The 18,326-nt window shown below is 47.5% G+C and overlaps 1 protein-coding gene across 1 annotated transcript in view; it reads right to left on the reverse strand.

Annotated features, from left to right (window-relative positions):
• The window catches only part of LOC141057190 (kinesin-like protein KIF19), a 95,436-nt gene that overhangs the window by 23,396 nt on the left and 53,714 nt on the right, over positions 1 to 18,326 (reverse strand). The window contains exon 17 of the mRNA XM_073553733.1: positions 7,901 to 8,323. Coding sequence (XP_073409834.1) covers positions 7,901 to 8,323 — 423 coding nt within the window. The remainder of the gene's footprint in view (positions 1 to 7,900; positions 8,324 to 18,326) is intronic.

Here is an 18,326-nt window from a genome sequence, read left to right on the forward strand (position 1 = left end):
TCAACGCAGTGATCTAGAGCAATGCCCCCATCCCTTATGGGAAATATGCAAAAGCATGTAAATCAACAGCCGCGGAGACACCATCACATGTTTCTCAACGCAAGCAATGACTAGCCAGGTCTTTCCCCGGGAAGGAACAACCACGGGAAGGGCAGTCTCCAATGAAGGAAACTACCTATGCCAAAACATGGTATCCATCCACAAACAGCTGTTTCGGGGTATTGCCCCTCATCAGTGTGGAGTAGGAAACTGGCTAGTAGGAGCAATGCCTAGTGAAAGGCTATGAACATAAGGATGAGTGACCTCATGGAGATCAACATCCAACACTGCGGAGACACCATCACATGTTTCTCAACGCAGTGATCTAGAGCAATGCCCCCATCCCTTATGGGAAATATGCAAAAGCATGTAAATCAACAGCCGCGGAGACACCATCACATGTTTCTCAACGCAAGCAATGACTAGCCAGGTCTTTCCCCGGGAAGGAACAACCACGGGAAGGGCAGTCTCCAATGAAGGAAACTACCTATGCCAAAACATGGTATCCATCCACAAACAGCTGTTTCGGGGTATTGCCCCTCATCAGTGTGGAGTAGGAAACTGGCTAGTAGGAGCAATGCCTAGTGAAAGGCTATGAACATAAGGATGAGTGACCTCATGGAGATCAACATCCAACACTGCGGAGACACCATCACATGTTTCTCAACGCAGATTGATCTCCAGCCCTGTCCTCATCAACACCCACACCTGTGTTAATGGAGCAATCACTGAAACGATGTTAGCTGGTCCTTTTAAGGCAGGGCTGCAATGATGTTGAAATGTGTTTTGGGGGATAAAGTTCATTTTCTAGGCAAATATTGACTTTGCAAGTAATTGCTGTTAAGCTGATCACTCTTTATAACATTCTGGAGTATATGCAAATTGCCATTAGAAAAAATGAAGCAGCAGACTTTGTAAAAATTAATATTTGTGTCATTCTCAAAACTTTTGGCCATGACTGTATACAGGTGTTGGGCTCAGGGCTGGGCTGGTGGCATATACAGGTGCTGGGCTGGGGCTAGTGACTTATACAGGTGCTGGTCTGGGGGCTGGGCTGGTGACCATGGTTTGCTCTCCCCTAGTTTTGATCCTGGGTATGCCCATGGATAGATAGATAAATATTAGATAGATAATAGATAGATATTAGATAGATATAAGATAGATAATAAATAGATAATAGATATATATAAGATAGATAGATATAAGATAGATAATAGATAGATGATACATAGATAGTTACGCAGAGGCATTGTGACGCGTGTTACGCAGAGGTATTGAGGTCTTGCCTCCACTTTATGACTTTTTTATCACCTGGAAGCTTCTTTTTATTGTATCTGAGATGTACATAATAACAGAAATCCTTTACCGGTCAGTAATAAATAGCCATGTCCCTAATGGCGGTGTCAGGCTGTCAGCCATTGTTTTTTTATTTATTAACTTGAATTAGTTGAATGAACTTATGTGAAAAGAACGACCTGAGAAATCGCATATACATCAAGATCTTTACACCTTTGCTCCACTCTGGTGCCGCTTATCTAAGAGAAAAAATACATTTTCTAATGTTTTCTTGACAGTATCTGCGACCTCTTGGTGCGGAGTAAGTAATTAATAGGGCCCTTTGGCTCCAATGTTGCTACACTGCTACCAGGAGGTTTTTCCCAAGGTGACCCCAAAGGGGTTGTCCAGGAATTTGATACATGGATTTTTGTGATAACTCACCGTAAAATCCTTTTCTCCGAGACGCTCATTGGGGGACACATACTGTGGGTGTATGCTTCTGCCGCTAGGAGGCTGACACTAAGTGAAAAAAAGAGGTTAGCTCTTCCGTCATATACACCCTCGACCCTATTGCGGGTGGAACTCAGTTTGGTGCCAAAGCAGTAGGAGGATAACAAAATCAGCCTTAATACAGGTACAACATGTCCAGAAAAGGACCACCCTTATCACATAAATAAATGCGTATTAACTAAACAAAAACAGAGCCAACTGGCTAATAAGGTGGGTGCTGTGTCCCCCAATGAGCGTTTCGGAGAAAAGGATTTTACGGTGAGTTATCACAAAAATCCATGTTTCTCCTTCGCCTCATTGGGCGACACAGATACTGTGGGACGTCCTAAAGCAGTCCCTGGGTGGAAGACTGACTCACCGATCCAAGCTACATGCACCTCTTGTTTTAAAAGGTGCGCCACCTCTGCTTGGAGAATCCTTCTACCCAGGCTCGCATCCGCCGAGGCCAGACTATGGATATTATAATGTTTGGCAAATGTGTGCAGGCTGGACCATGTTGCTGACTTGCAAACCTGTTCCGTCGAAGCCTGGTGCTGAAGCGCCCAAGAGGCGCCCACTGCCCGGGTAGAGTGCATTCTGATCCCTGCTGGAATCGGCGTGCCTCTAATGCGATAGAACTCCTGAATAGTCAAACGAATCCATCTGGCTATGGTCGATTTTGAGGCAGCGAGTCCCTTCCTGCGCCCTTCGGGGAGCACGAACAGCGTGTCCGTCTGACGAAAGGGTGCCGTCCACGACACGTACCTCCGGAGGGCTCTTACCAGGTGTAACGTGTGAAGAGCCCTTTCCCACACGGTGTACCAGTGCTGGACAAAATGAAGGCAAAATAACATCTTCATTATTCTGACAAGAGGACACAACTTTTAGCAAAAAAGGAGGGGCTGGTCTGAGCACCACCTTATCCTTATGGAAAGTGAGGAACGGAGCTCGACAGGATAGGGCCGCCAGCTCTGAAGCCCGCCTGATGGAAGTGATGGCCTCTAGGAACACCACTTTCCAGGAAAGGTACCTCAAAGATATATCCTGAAGCGGTTCAAATGGAGCTTCCTGCAGAACACTTAGGACCATGTTAAGGTCCCAGGCGTCCATAGGCGCCTTATAGGGAGGTACCAAGTGGGAGACTCCCTGAATGAAAAAGTCTTCACCTGCAAATTGGTAGCAATTCTGCGCTGGAACAGGACGGATAAGGCCGATATCTGTCTCCTGAGGGAACTTGGGGCAAAGCCCAAGTCTAATGCTCTATTGACTGAGCTATCCGGGCTCTCTAAGCCCGACTGGAGAAAAGCCAAGATGTTGGGGATCGAGAATCTCAGTGGAGAAACACCGCGGCCTCGTTACCAAGCAAAGAACACCTTCCAGGTGTGGTGGTAAATTCGTGCTGAAGCAGGCTTCCGGGCACTAATCATTGAGCGACCACCTCGCTCCCGAACCCTGCCTGGGTTAGAATCCAAGATTCAATGGCTATGCCGTCAAACACAGGGTCCCTGAGTTCGGGTGGCAAATCGGCCCTTGAGACAGTAGATCTGGGCGCTCTGGTAGGCACCAAGGAATGTCGGCGAGCAGCTGCATTAGATCTGCGTCCCACGCTCGACGGGGCCAGTCTGGGGCCAGCAGAATCGCCGGCACCCCTTCCGTCTTGATCTTTTTATGACTCTCGGAAGTAGTGGCAGTGGGGGAAATAGATATGGCTGGCGAAACTGGTTCCATGGCAGAACCAACGCGTCCACCACGCATGCCTGCGGGTTCCTGGCCTGAGCGACATATGCGGGCACCTTGACATTTACTCTGGAAGCCATCAGGTCCACATCCGGAGCTCCCCACAGTTGACAAATCTTCTGAAAAACTTTGGGATGTAGAGACCACTCTCCGGATGCAAGACCCTGCCGGCTGAGAAAGTCTGCTGCCCAATTTTTTACGCCCCGGAATGTGGACAGCCGAAGTCACCGAGTGGTTTGCTTCGGGCCCCTGAAGAACGAGCCCCACCTCACACATGGTTGCTCTGCTGTGGGTGCACCCTTGAGGATTTATGTAAGCCACCGCTGTGGCGTTGTCCGATTGAATCCGGACGGGGCGGCCTGCTAGAAAGTGATGAGACTTCTGCAGAGCCAGCCGAATAGCTCGTATCCCCAATAAGTTGATCGGGAGGCGTGCCTCCTGTGGCGACCACCGTTCCTGGGTTGTGTGGTGGCGAAACACCGCTCCCCCATCGTCGGTTGTCATTACCAGCCAATGATCTGGGGGGAAAGGTTTCCCCTGGGCCGGCGAGGAACTGGCTATCCACCGTCCGAGCGACTGCCTGACTTGAGAGGACAGTCGGCACTGCCGATCGAGCGTGAAAGGATTCTTGTCCCAGGCTGACAAGAGGGCGTGCTGCAGGGGGCGAAGGTGGAACTGGGCGACAGGAATCGCTTCCATTGCTGCCACCACTTTCCCTAGAATCCTCATCCTGGATCGGATGGTATGAGGGACTGGTTGGCGAAGTGTCCGGATTCCCTGCCGGAGAGCTAGTGCCTTTCCCTGAGGGAGAATTACCAACCCTCGGCAAGTGTCGAAGATCATTCCTAGGAAGGAGATCCTCTGAGCTGGCCCAAGGGATGACTTCTTTGCATTGCCAACCATCCTAAGCGGGCAAGAGTATCTAGCGTGATGTTGAGCTTTTACTCGTATGCCCGTATTGATGGCCCCTTGACCAAGAGGTCGTCCAGATAAGGCAAGGCGACTATGACCTCAAGAATGCATTGTGGCCATGACAACTGCCATAACCTTTGTAAACACTCTGGGAACCGTGGCTAGCCCGAAGGGTAGCGCTATGAAACGTTGATCGCCGATGGTGAAGCGTAGAATCCTCTGATGAGGAGAAAAAATGGGAATATGCAGATATGCGTCCTGGATGCCCATTGAGGCCAAGTATTCTCACTGCTCCATGGCCGATATGACTGCACGGAGAGACTCCATCCGGAAATGTCTGATCCTGATGAATTCGTTCAGAAGCTCCAGGTCCAAAACAGGCCTGACACACCCGTCCTTTTTGGGAACCGCAAAAAAGGTTGGAATAGAACCCCTGAGCTCTTTCGTGTTCCGGCACTGGAACAATGACTCCGTTGTGCTGGAGCAATTTGATGGCTCCCAATAGAGCCCTTGCCTGGGGTATCCACCCTGGGAATCCGGGAAATAAAAAACCATCTTGGAGGATATCTGACAAATCCTATCTTGTAACCTGAGGCCACCAATTCCTTTCCCCATACGTCGTGAGCGACATTGACCCCCGACGTGGTTAAACCCGAGTTGGCGGCTGCCCACCTTGCCGGTGTCGTCTGGCAACGGCCTCAAGTCATTTGTCCGACGATCTTTGGGATCTGGATCCCCTCGATCTGGGCTGCTGAGTATGCACATTCTCCCCAATGGGTTGGCTCTATATGAGACCTGCCGCTCCCTATCGTGGTTGGGGCGGCCTGAGGCGGCGGAATTGGCCTCTGTAGTCCACCCGGGGTTGCTAAAAGGCCTGAAACGTGCCTGAAAACGGGTGCCGAAAAAGCGTTTTGACCTTTTGTTGAAGGAGAAAACCCGCTCTTCCCTCCTGTGGAGATGGAGATAAGTTGATCCAACTTCTCCCCAAATAGGTGGCCACACTGATAAGGCAGGGAAGTCAAGGACTTCTTAGAAGTAGAATCAGCTCGCCATGTCCTTCACCATAGGGCTCTTCTGATAGAAATTGCATTAGGGGCAGCAAGTGCCAAGCAATTGTCCGCATCCAAAGAAGCATTGATTACATAATCTCCGGCCATCGCCATCTGACCTGCGACCTCCGAAATCTCTGCAGGTAGATTCTGCTCCTGCGCCACCTTGTTTAATGCTTCTGCCCATGATATCATAGGCTTGGCTACCCAAGTTGCTGTGAATGAGGGAGCGAGCGCTGACCCTGACGCCTCATATACTGAATGAGCTAAGCTCTCTATAAGGCGATCCGTGGGATCCCTAACTGACGAAACACTAGGGACGGATAGCAGGGTCTTATTGGCTAGGCGCGAAACCGGAGGATCCACCATCGGGGATTCCATCCATTTTTTACGGAGGTTCGGAGCAAACGGATACCCTGTTTTGAGTGACGCTGGAGTATCCAGGTCAAGGGGCTCGTCTGAGACGCAATCTGAGGTCTGCTCGCTATCAACCACTGGTGACGGGGAGCGAGAAGCAGAACTTACGGATGCCGAGGCACTGGATGGACTGGGCGACACCGTGTGGACTAGTTTCCCTCGGGTCTGCCTGGAGTGAGAGCGGCCCCTGCAGGCCGGATCTCTTGTGAGGTGGAGGTCCCCTCTAAGGCCGGCGAGCCACTGTCCCTGCTCCCACCTGAGGTCTGAAGGGACTCAATTGCATGAACTGAGACCGTGATAGGGCCCACTCTGGGGGGCTTGGCACATTGGTCGTGGTCGCAGTGGAGGACGGACACTGAGGTTCTGTTAGGCGTCGTGTTCCGGGCGCTGCACAGCGGGAATCCCGAGCCTTGTCCTCTGCGGTCTGCCCACACCATTGTGGGTTCGGTCGCAGGGGAGGGCTCCTGGGCGCGTTCGGAGTCACAGGTTTCACATAATTTTTACCTCTGCGCTCGTGGAAAAACTGGCCCAACAGGAAATGCATGCGGCATAAAAGGAACGTGTACGATTTCCCTTTTCCGGTCATATTGCTGCCAAGCTCAATAACCCCCTCTGTTTTCTATAAGAGGGTTGAGAGATGGGAGGAGGAGGAGGAAACAAACCCCCTTTTATCGCACGTAGCGCGGCTCCAGGGTCGGGGGGGTCGCACTTACCCTGATCCTGTGTCCCCACGTGCTCCTGCCTCTGCGCTGCGCTCCTTTCTCCCGAGTAGGCCGAGACATCCTCCCGGTTGCGGCCTACCCTGTGATGAGACTGGGGGCTCAATTTGTTCGCGTCTGCCCTAGCCATGGGGGGGCGGCGCCGGAAATGACATCATGCCGGAGGCGGTACTTCCACCCGTGGCCTAGTCACGGCTGAAGCCACGGGCTAAATTTCTACCCCTGCGCGCTGGCGGCCCCGCAACCATGGCGATCCTGTCGGCCCTTCTCTGACCCGCTCCATGGGCCGACATCCGTGCTGGCGGCCCCAGCCTGGGGGGGTAGGAGGGAGGAAAGGAAATGCTGGACCAGGTGAGCACAACCTTCCGCCTGGAGCCTTCTCAATGGAGCTCCCGGAACGCTGACGCAGGGCCCTCCCCAGTCCTCCATACCTGCGATAACCTCCGCTACAGATCCAGCGCACCAGGTAGAGGGGATGGGGTAATTTTCTGGACGTGCAGGCACCCTAACTCCGTCCCCCCTGCAGGGGCGAGGAGAGGGACCGTCCGCCGCCATGCAGCACCGCCGTCTAGCGTTGGTGCAGCAGTGGGGGCCGCACAGACTAGTCTTGTGCCTCTGTGCAAGCCCATGGTTTCAATACCTAGGGGTGGACAGGGCTAAGTCCGGCATTATGTCCCACGTCGCGGGAGAGGATACGTGGAGGGACACTCGCACGTGCTCGCCCGTTGATGGTTTGGGGAAATCGGACCCTTTCAATAGGATGTGTTGCCCCTTTCTTATCTTCATAAAATAAAAAAGAAAAAATAGAAGTCTGGGGAAAAAGACCCAGATATGTCCCACGGTGCGGGAAAGGATACGCAGAGACGATACTGAACGCGGGCTCGCCCGTTGATGGTTTGGGGAGATCGGACCCTTTCAATAGGATCCGTCGCCCCTGTCTCATCTTCATGGGAAGAAAAAAAAAAAATAGTCACATCCAGACGTGTGTGCCTCTTAAAGACACTAAGCAAAAAACTGAGTTCCGCCCGCAATAGGGGCGAGGGTGTATACGACGGAGGAGGCGCTAACCTCTTTTTTTCACTTAGTGTCAGCCTCCTAGCGGCAGAAGCATACACCCACAGTATCTGTGTCCCCCAATGAGGCGAAGGAGAAATCGATGGCCTATTCTAAGTATAGGTTATCAATATTAGATTGGTGGGGTCTGAAATTTCTGGACCACCCCTTTAATCTCACAGTTGCGGTACACTTTAGTGTACTTACCTTTGAAGAGGCAGCACCAAAGGAACGTGACCTTTTTCCCCAAAGGCTTTTTTTGATATGGAGTCTTTTGGGGCTGGTTAATGAGAGAAGCTTGGCGTCCTCATCTTTCCTTGGAGCGATGACGGTCAGGCTCTCGGCGCTCGCAGCCTTCCTGACCGGTGGACGAAGTACAATCCTTGGGGTCCGAAGCACGTTCAGCGAGGGGAGGGCGCTCTCTTTCTTTAGGATGAATGAAGACTCAGTGCTGGCAACTTTTGATCGTCTTCTCGCCGCAACCAGGGAAATACTTTTAGTTCCGGCTGTGATTTCTTCGAGGGCGTCAGGGCTGAGGGGCAGGACTGACAGTGAACGTTTCCGATCAGTTTCAAAGGAATTTGTGAATGCCATGGTCACCGGGCTTTCTTTAAAAGGATTGCTAACTGACTAATGGAAGAACAGGAAAAATAATAGACCAGTATTTTGTCATCTGCAAAATCATGCAATAAGGCAAAATTAATATATGCTGTTCCTGGGACCCCCATAACAAATAAAAAAAATGTTCCCCACCCTGGTGCTGGTTTGTACCAACTCAACTCATTCATCAGTGTATAGTGGGACACCTGTCCAACTGTTCCTGCACCAGTTCTTCTCTTACCCCATTTGCTAATGTTGCATTGCTGCACTGCCATACACCGAGGGATCAGATTACAGCTGCCTATTAAAGTCTATGAACAGGAAAAAGCACAAAGAGGCACAGATATACACCTCAGTGCTGGATTCACAGTTACATTGCTCAGTACAGGCAAAAAGTGACCTCCATGCTGCTGCTGCTTCTCTACATGTACTACATAGAGACAGGAGAGCAGGAATCCCTCATGTCTGGGTGTGCTCACATGGCGGCTAGTTTTCCCCAACAAATTCAGAGATAAAAAAGCTGTTTAGCTCACCCCAGTGCTGGATTCACAGTTACATTGCTCAGTATAGACAAAAAAGTGATCTCCATGCTGCTGCTGCTGCTTCTGAACATTCATTACATAGAAACAGAAAAGCAGGAATCCCTCATGTCTGTGTGTGCTAACATGGCAGTTGGTTTTCACCCACAAACTCAGAGACAAATAAACTGTTTAGCTTATGCCAGTGCTGAGTTCACAGTTACATTGCTCAGTGCAGGCAAAAAGTGACCTCTATGCCGCTACTGCATTGGAACTTGTACTACATGTCTGGGTGTGCTGACATGGCGACTAGTTTTTACCCACAAGCTCAGAGACAAAAAGGTTGTTTAGCTCACTGCAGTGCTGGATTCACAGTTACATTGCTCAGTACGGGCAAAAAGTCACCTCCATGCTGCTACAACTGAACATATGCTACATAGAAACTGGAGAGAAGGAATTCCTCATGATTGTATGTGCTGACATGGCAGCAAGTATTCCACATCTCAGGGACAAATACACCAAGGTTACTTACCGGTAGCCGGTTTTTCCGGAGCCCATGACGGCACACATGAGAGAGGGGATCCGCCCAGTCAGGACAGGAACCCTACTGAAGATAAAAGGGCGGTACCTCTCCCTCACTTCAGTTGGTTTACAGAGCATGAGAGGCCCCCTGGGTTAGTACACATGGTAAAACTATCACCACATTATATCTAACTAAAAAAACACCCAAACTATAGTGCACACCAAAGAAGTGAAAAGGGGGGGAATATACAGGTGCCGTCATGGACTCCGGAAAAACCGGCTACCGGTAAGTAACCTTGGTGTTTTCCCGTCTCCCATGACGGCACACATGAGAGACTTTTGTAGAATAAGACACCTTAGGGAGGGACCACCGCTTGCAGCACCCTTCTACCAAAGGTTAGGTCAGTAGAGGAAGACAGATCAAGTCGGTAGTGCTTAAAAAAGGTGGAAGGTGAGGACCAAGTAGCGGCTTTACAAATTTGTTCAATTGATACTTCAGCCTTCTCTGCCCAGGAGGTAGCCACGGCTCTGGTGGAGTGAGCCTTGATGCCTTCTGGAACCGGAGCGCCACTTGCGGAGTAGGATAACATAATGGCCTCCCTGATCCATCTGGCAATGGTACTCTTAGCTACCCCGTACCCTTTTCTACTACCCTGAAAGGCTACAAAAAGGGACTGATCTTTCCTCCACTGACTAGTTACTGACATATATTGTAATATGGCTCTTCTTACATCTAATGTATGGAACTTTTGCTCCCCAGGGTTTCTAGGATTGTTACAGAAAGATGGCAAGGAGATCTCCTGAGTCCTATGAAACTTTTGGACTACCTTGGGGAGATAGGCCGGGTCTGGTCTTAGAACCACTCGGTCCTCCAAGATCTGTGTATATGGAGGACACATAGACAGAGCTTGAAGGTCGCTGACTCTTCGGGCTGATGTTAAGGCTACCAGTAAGACAGTTTTAAGTGTAAGTAGCTTTGGTGACAGTTCTAGTAGTGGTTCAAAGGGGTCTTTGGTTAAGGCCTCTAAGCAGCGTCGGACTGGCCCACCGGGGAACCGGAGGATTCTCCGGTGGGCCCTGGCATCTGGTGGGCCCTGGCACCTGCAGGCATACAGGGCCAGCAGTTGCCTAGGGCCCCCGCTGCTCCAGGGGCCCCCAGCCAGTGGTGTGTCGCACACCATGCATCTGCTATGGGGGCCCCTGCCAGCGGAGCAGCAGCGGGTGACAGGAGGCAGGAGCCCCTGTCCCCGCTGCTAAAGAGAAATGAATATTCACTGCGAAGCAGTGAATATCATTTCAGGTCTCCACCCCCAGAGGCCCCGCCCCCAGCCCAGTAAGCCGCTCTGCATCAGGGCCGGCGCCGCCCTCAGTCCTCTCTGCTCCTGGCTCACATCGCGCACCCGCTGTGTGTCTGGCAGAGGGGGCAGCTCCTGACACTGAAGCCGGGATCAGCGTGGGAGCGAGGAGGAGAGGTGAGTATTGTGTTTTGTTTTGTTTTTTTATATCTCTCGCTCTCTCTATCTATCTCTATTTCTCTATATATCTCTCTCTCTATCTCTCTTATATCTATCTTTCTATCTCTATCTATTATCTATATCTAACTATCTCTATATCTATCTCTATCTATTATCTATATCTATCTATTTCTATATCTATCTCTATCTATTATCTATATCTATCTATATCTATATCTATCTCTATCGCTCTATCTTTATATCTATCTTTCTATCTCTACATCTATCTCTATATCTATCTATCTATCTATATATCTATCTATATATATATCTCATCTCTATATCTATCTATCTCTATATTATCTCTATATTTATTATCTATCTAGCTACCATCTATATCTATCTATCTTTATCTATATATATCTCTATCTAATATCTATATCTATCAATCTCTATACCTATCTATCTATTTATCTATCCGTTATCTATCTCTATATCTTTTCTCTGTATCTATCTATCTCTATATCTATATCTCTCGCTATCTATCGCTCTATCTCTATATCTATATCTATCTCTATATCTATCTTTATATCTATATCTATAAATCTATCTCTATCTATCTCTATATCTATCTCTATTTCTCTCTATATCTATCTCTATATCTCTATAGCTATCTATCTATATATCTCTATCTATCTCTATATCTATCTCTCTGTATATCTATCTATCGCTCTATCTCTTTATCTGTCTTTCTATCTCTGTCACTGTAAACAATGTTTCTGTTTGTTTTCACTTTCACCCCAATAATCCTTCACTTTCTGCTAATTCCCCTAATCCCTACTCCTAGTAAGGAACTGTTCATCTCTTCTTCAATCCTCCCCATCCACCTCACCTCCGCCTCAAAACTGTTCCTTAACATACAATCCTCTGTCGCCAAACACAGACAGCCCCCTCATGCCCTCTCCTGCTCCCACCTGCTAACACTTTCTCTGCTCCTTCTCACTGCTGGTGATATCTCTCCAAATCCTGGTCCTCCTCACCACATTCCCACAGTCATTTCTACCTCCCATCCACGCTCTATCACAACCTTCCGTAACCTCTCCAACCTTATACCCATTCACCCAGCCCCCGCTTCCCCAGTCCCACTAACAGGAGCTCTGTGGAACGCTCGCTCTGTCTGCAACAAGCTTTCCTACATCCATGATCTTTTTGTTACTACCAAACTCTCCTTCCTCGCCATCACCGAAACCTGGCTCACCCCTTCTGACACAGCCTCTCCTGCTGCACTTTCGTATGGCGGCTTCCACCTTTCTCACACCCCCCGCCCCAGCAGCAAACATGGTGGAGGAGTTGGTTTTCTCCTGTCAGATACCTGCTCCTTCACCCCAATCCCACTGCCACCCTCTGTTACCCTCCCTTCCTTTGAGGTGCACTCTGTGCGCATCTACTCCCCCTCCAACCTCCAACTGGCTGTCATCTACCGCCCCCCAGGGCCAGCCACCACCTTCTTTGACCACTTCACCACCTGGTTACTTCATTTCCTTTCCGTGGACATCCCTACTATCATCATGGGCGACTTCAACATCCCCATTGACACTTCCCTCTCAGCTGCCACTAAACTTCTATCTCTCACTTCCTCCTTCGGCCTCACTCAATGGTCTTCTACAGCCACCCACAAAGATGGTCACACACTGGACCTCATCTTCACCCGCCTCTGCTCCCTATCTAACCTCTCTAACTCACCTCTTCCTCTCTCTGACCACAACCTGCTCACATTCTCTTCCCTCTTCACTCCATGTCTACAATCCCCACCCCACAAACTTTCACACCCTCGCAGGAATCTTAAACACCTTGACCTACACTCATTCTCCGAATCCCTCCTCCCTCTTACAGATATAAGTTCCTTACACAATGCGGATGACGCTGCCGCTCTATATAACACCACAATAGCTGAAGCTTTGGAATCCGCTGCCCCACTTACACATACCAAAACTCGCAAAATCAACAGACAGCCCTGGCACACCAGCCTGACCAAAGAGCTGAGGCGAGCTTCCAGGGCTGCTGAGCGCAGATGGAAAAGATCCCACTCCAACGAGCATTTCATCGCATTCAAACAGTCCCTCACTACTTTCAAGACCACACTCGCCACAGCTAAACAAACCTACTTCTCATCTCTCATATCCTCCCTGTCTCACAACCCTAAACAGTTATTCAACACCTTCAATTCTCTCCTCCGCCCCCCAGCACCTCCTCCCTCCCCACTCATCTCAGCTGAAGACTTTGCCTCATTTTTCAAGCAGAAAATTGATAACATCAGGGACAGTTTTGGTCAACAACCCCCAGAGCCCTTCCTCCCGACTTCCCAGCCCTCCACCTTCAAAACCAACTTCTCCACCATTACAGAAGATCGACTCTCCACTCTACTCTCAAGATCACATCTTACCACCTGTGCACTCGACCCGATCCCATCCCACTTCATCCCAAACCTCACCACAGTCTTCATCCCAACCCTAACCCATCTCTTCAACCTATCACTAACAACTGGTGTTTTCCCCTCAAGCTTTAAACATGCCTCCATCACACCTATCCTCAAAAAGCCCTCTCTTGACCCATCCTCTGTATCTAGCTATCGCCCTATATCACTTCTCCCATACGCCTCCAAGCTACTGGAACAACACGTCTACCTTGAACTGTCCTCCCATCTCTCTTCTTGCTCCCTCTTCGACCGCTTACAATCTGGCTTCCGGTCACACCACTCCACTGAAACTGCCCTTACTAAGGTCACCAATGACCTCTTAACTGCCAAGAGCAAGCGACACTACTCTGTCCTCCTCCTCCTGGACCTGTCGGCTGCCTTTGACACAGTGGACCATTCCCTATTATTACAGACCCTCTCATCCCTCGGCATCACAGACTTGGCCCTCTCCTGGATCTCATCATACCTAACAGACCGGACATTCAGCGTCTCCCACTCACACACCACCTCCTCACCTCGCCCCCTATCTGTCGGAGTCCCACAAGGTTCAGTCCTAGGGCCCCTGCTGTTCTCTATTTACACCTTTGGCCTGGGACAGCTCATAGAATCTCATGGCTTTCAGTATCATCTTTATGCTGATGACACACAGATCTACATCTCTGGACCAGATATCACCTCCCTACTAACCAGAATCCCTCAATGTCTGTCCACTATTTCATCCTTCTTCTCCACTAGATATCTGAAACTCAACATGGACAAAACAGAATTCATCATCTTTCCCCCATCTCACGTGACCCCCCCTACGAACCTATCAATTACAGTAAATGACTGCCCACTCTCCCCAGTCCCACAAGCTCGCTGCCTCGGAGTAATCCTTGATGCTGATCTCTCCTTCAAACCACATATCCAAACCCTTTCCACTTCCTGCCGACTTCAACTCAAAAATATTTCACGCATCCGTTCATTCCTCACCCAAGAATCTGCAAAAACCCTAGTCCATGCCCTCATCATCTCTCGCCTTGACTACTGCAACCTCATGCTCTGCGGCCTCCCCTCAAACACTCTCGCACCCCTCCAATCTATTCTAAACTCTGCTGCCCGACTAATCCACCTGTCCCCCCGCTATTCCCCAGCTTCTCCCCTCTGTCAATCCCTTCACTGGCTCCCAATTGCCCAGAGACTCCATTACAAAACCCTAACCATGACATACAAAGCCATCCACAACCTGTCTCCTCCATACATCTGTGACCTCGTCTCCCGGTACTTTCCTGCACGCAACCTCCGATCCTCACAAGATCTCCTTCTCTACTCCCCTCTTATCTCCTCTTCCCACAATCGCATACAAGATTTCTCTCGCGCATCACCCCTACTCTGGAACTCTCTACCACAACATATCAGACTCTCACCTACCATCGAAACCTTCAAAAAGAGCCTGAAGACCCACCTCTTCCGACAAGCCTATAACCTGCAGTAACCACCGATCGACCAAACCGCTGCACGACCAGCTCTACCCTCGCCTACTGTATTATCACCCATCCCTTGAAGATTGTGAGCCCTCGCGGGCAGGGTCCTCTCTCCTCCTGTACCAGTTATGACTTGTATTGTTTAAGATTATTGTACTTGTTTTTATGTATACCCCCCTCACATGTAAAGCGCCATGGAATAAATGGCGCTATAACAATAAATAATAATAATAATAATAATAATATCTATATATCTATCTATATCTATTTATCTCTATATCTTTTCTCTGTATCTATCTCTCTCTATATCTATCTATCTCTATATCTATTATCTCTATATCTATATCTATTTCTCTCTATATCTCTCTCTATATCTATCTATTTATCTCTATCTCTATATCTATCTCTCTGTATATCTATCTATCTTTCTATCTCTATATCTATCTATCTTTCTCTATCTATTTATCTCTATCTATTATCTATATCTATCTCTATCTATCGCTCTATCTCTATATCTATCTTTCTATCTCTACATCTATCTCTATATCTATCTTTCTATCTATATCTATCTATATCTATATCTATCTATTATGTCTATCTAGCTATCTCTATTATCTATATCTACCTATCTCTATATCTTTCTATCTTACTCTATCTCTATATCTATCTGTTATCTCTATATTTATTATCTATCTTTATCTATCTATCTCTATCTATTATCTATATCTATCTCTCTATCTATTTATCGATCTCTGTATCTATCTCTCTCTATATCTATCTCTCTATCTACCGCTCTCTCTATCTCTATCTATCTCTATATCTATTATCTCTATATCTATCTACCTATCTATCTCTATATCTATCTCTATATATATATATATCTGTTTCTCTCTATATCTATCTCTATATCTCTCTCTATAGCTATCTATATATTATCTCTATATCTATCTATCTATCTATCTCTATATCTGTTCTCTATATCCATATCTATCTTTCTATCTAACACTATATCTCTATATCTATCTCTACATCTCATTATCTATCAATCTCTATCTCTAGCTCTTTATCTATCTATCTATCTATCTATTGATCTATCCATCTATCTCTATATCTATCGCTATATCTATCTATTATATCTACCTATTATCTCTATTATCTATATCTATCTATCCATCTATCTATCTATCTCTATCTATCTCTATATCTATCTTTCTAACTCTATATCTATCTATCTCTATACATATCTCTATATCTAGCTATTATTTCTATATCTATCTCTATATCTATCTGTCTCTATATCTATCTCTATATCTATCTATCTATCTCTATATCTATTATCTCTATATCTATCTATCTCTATATATCTCTATATCTATTTTTATTTATAGCCATCTATCTATATATATTTATCTCTATATCTATCTATATATGTCTATATTATTATTATTATTATTATTATTATTATTATTATTATTATATCTGTATATCTCTATCTATTATCTATCTCTATCTATTATCTATCTCTATCTATATATCTATCTATCCCTATATCTTTCTATCTATAGCCATCTATCTCTATATCTATCTATCCATTATCTATTTTCTATCTATCTCTATATCTATCTACCTATCGATCTATCTATCTATATTTCTTTCTATATCTATCTTTATATCTATCTCTATCTATCTCTATCTATCTCTATGAATCTTTCTATCTCTATCTATCCATTATCTACTTTCTATCTCTATATCTATCTATTTCTACATCTATCTTTCTATCTATATCTATCTAACTCTATATCTATATATCTATATAGCATTATACCCTATGAGGAGGCAGCATTATTCCCTATGAGGGGGGCATTATTATACCCTATGAGGGGGGCATTATTATACCCTATGAGGGGGCAGTATTATACCCTATGAGGAGGCAGCATTATACCCTATGAGGAGGGCAGCATTATACCCTATGAGGGGGTGCATTATTCCCTATGAGGGGGGCAGTATTATACCCTATGAGGGGGGCAGTATTATACCCTATGAGGGGGCAGTATTATACCCTATGAGGAGGCAGCATTATACCCTATGAGGGGGTGCATTATTCCCTATGAGGGGGGCAGTATTATACCCTATGAGGGGGCAGCATTATACCCTATGAGGGGGCAGCATTATACCCTATGAGGGGGTGCATTATTCCCTATGAGGGGGTGCATTATTCCCTATGAGGGGGTGCATTATTCCCTATGAGGGGGTGCAGTATTATACCCTATGAGGGGGGCAGTATTATACCCTATGAGGGGGGCAGTATTATACCCTATGAGGGGGTGCATTATACCCTATGAGGGGGCGCATTATTCCCTATGAGGGGGGCAGTATTATACCCTATGAGGGGGGCAGTATTATATTCTATGAGATGGCTGCCTTATATTCTATGAGATGGCTGCATTATACTATGTGAGGGGGCTGCTTTATATTCTATGAGGGGGCTACCCCAACTCCTGCTACATAATTAAGACATGTACAACCTTATACCCGGATATTAGTGTGTTTTACTGCATAATTGGTGGTCTGGTATTTAACTCTATGCAGCTACATAGTGGGCCCCAAGAATGATTTTCTCTGGTGGGCCCAAGGTGTTCCAGTCCGACGCTGCCTCTAAGACTAGGTTGAGGTCCCAGGGTGGTATCTTTGGGATAATGACCGGCCTTGACCTGCCACAGGACTTTATGAATCGGGACACCCACCTATTGGCTGCTTAGTTGCAGTTATATAGGGCCCCCAAAGCTGAGACTTGAACTTTGAGTGTGGTAGTGGCTAACCCCAGTTGTAGCCCCGACTGTAAGAACTCTAGGATAGGTCCCACTGGCGCTACATCCCCCAAGGGTTCCCCCAGGAAGTCTAGGAACTTTTTCCACTTTCTACCGTAGATTTGGGATGTTATAGGTTTCCTACTTTTCAACAGGGTGGAGACTAACCCTGGAGAGAATCCCTGGCAACTCAGTAGCGCCCTCTCAAAATCCAGGCTGCCAGATGGAAGCCCCCCACCTGAGAGTGGACCACCGGTCCCTGGGAAAGTAGGTCTGGAACCTCTGGTAAGAACCATGGATCCGTCACTGACAGGAGTCCCAGAAGGGAGAACCAAGGTCTCCTTGGCCAAAACAGAGCTATAAGAATTATTCTTGCTCGATCTACCCTGATTTTCCGGACTACTACGGGGATCTTTGGTATCAGGGGGGGAACTTATAGGCCAGGGAGAACTTCTAGGGTATTTGTAGGGCATCTACTGCGAAGGGATTTTCTTTTGAATTCAGTGAGCAGAACTTCCTGACCCCGCTGTTGCGTGAGGTGGCGAACAGGTCTATTTCTGGTTTGCCTCAAGCCTGAACTATTTGTTGGAAAACTTGGGGGTTTAGGGACCATTCCCCCTGTCTTAGGTGTCTGCGACTCAGGAATTCTGCTTGTATTTTCGACACCCCTTATATGCAGTGCCGTGATGGACAACAGATGTTGTCCAGCTAACTGGAAAAGTAGATTTGGTATTTTCATGAGGCCCCGAGATCTTTCCCCTCCCCCGATGGTTGATGTAAGCTACCACTGCAC

Source organism: Dendrobates tinctorius, unplaced genomic scaffold (genome assembly GCF_039654945.1).
Source record: "Dendrobates tinctorius isolate UK_male_01 unplaced genomic scaffold, ASM3965494v1 ptg000202l, whole genome shotgun sequence".
Classification (NCBI taxonomy): Eukaryota; Metazoa; Chordata; class Amphibia; order Anura; family Dendrobatidae; genus Dendrobates; species Dendrobates tinctorius.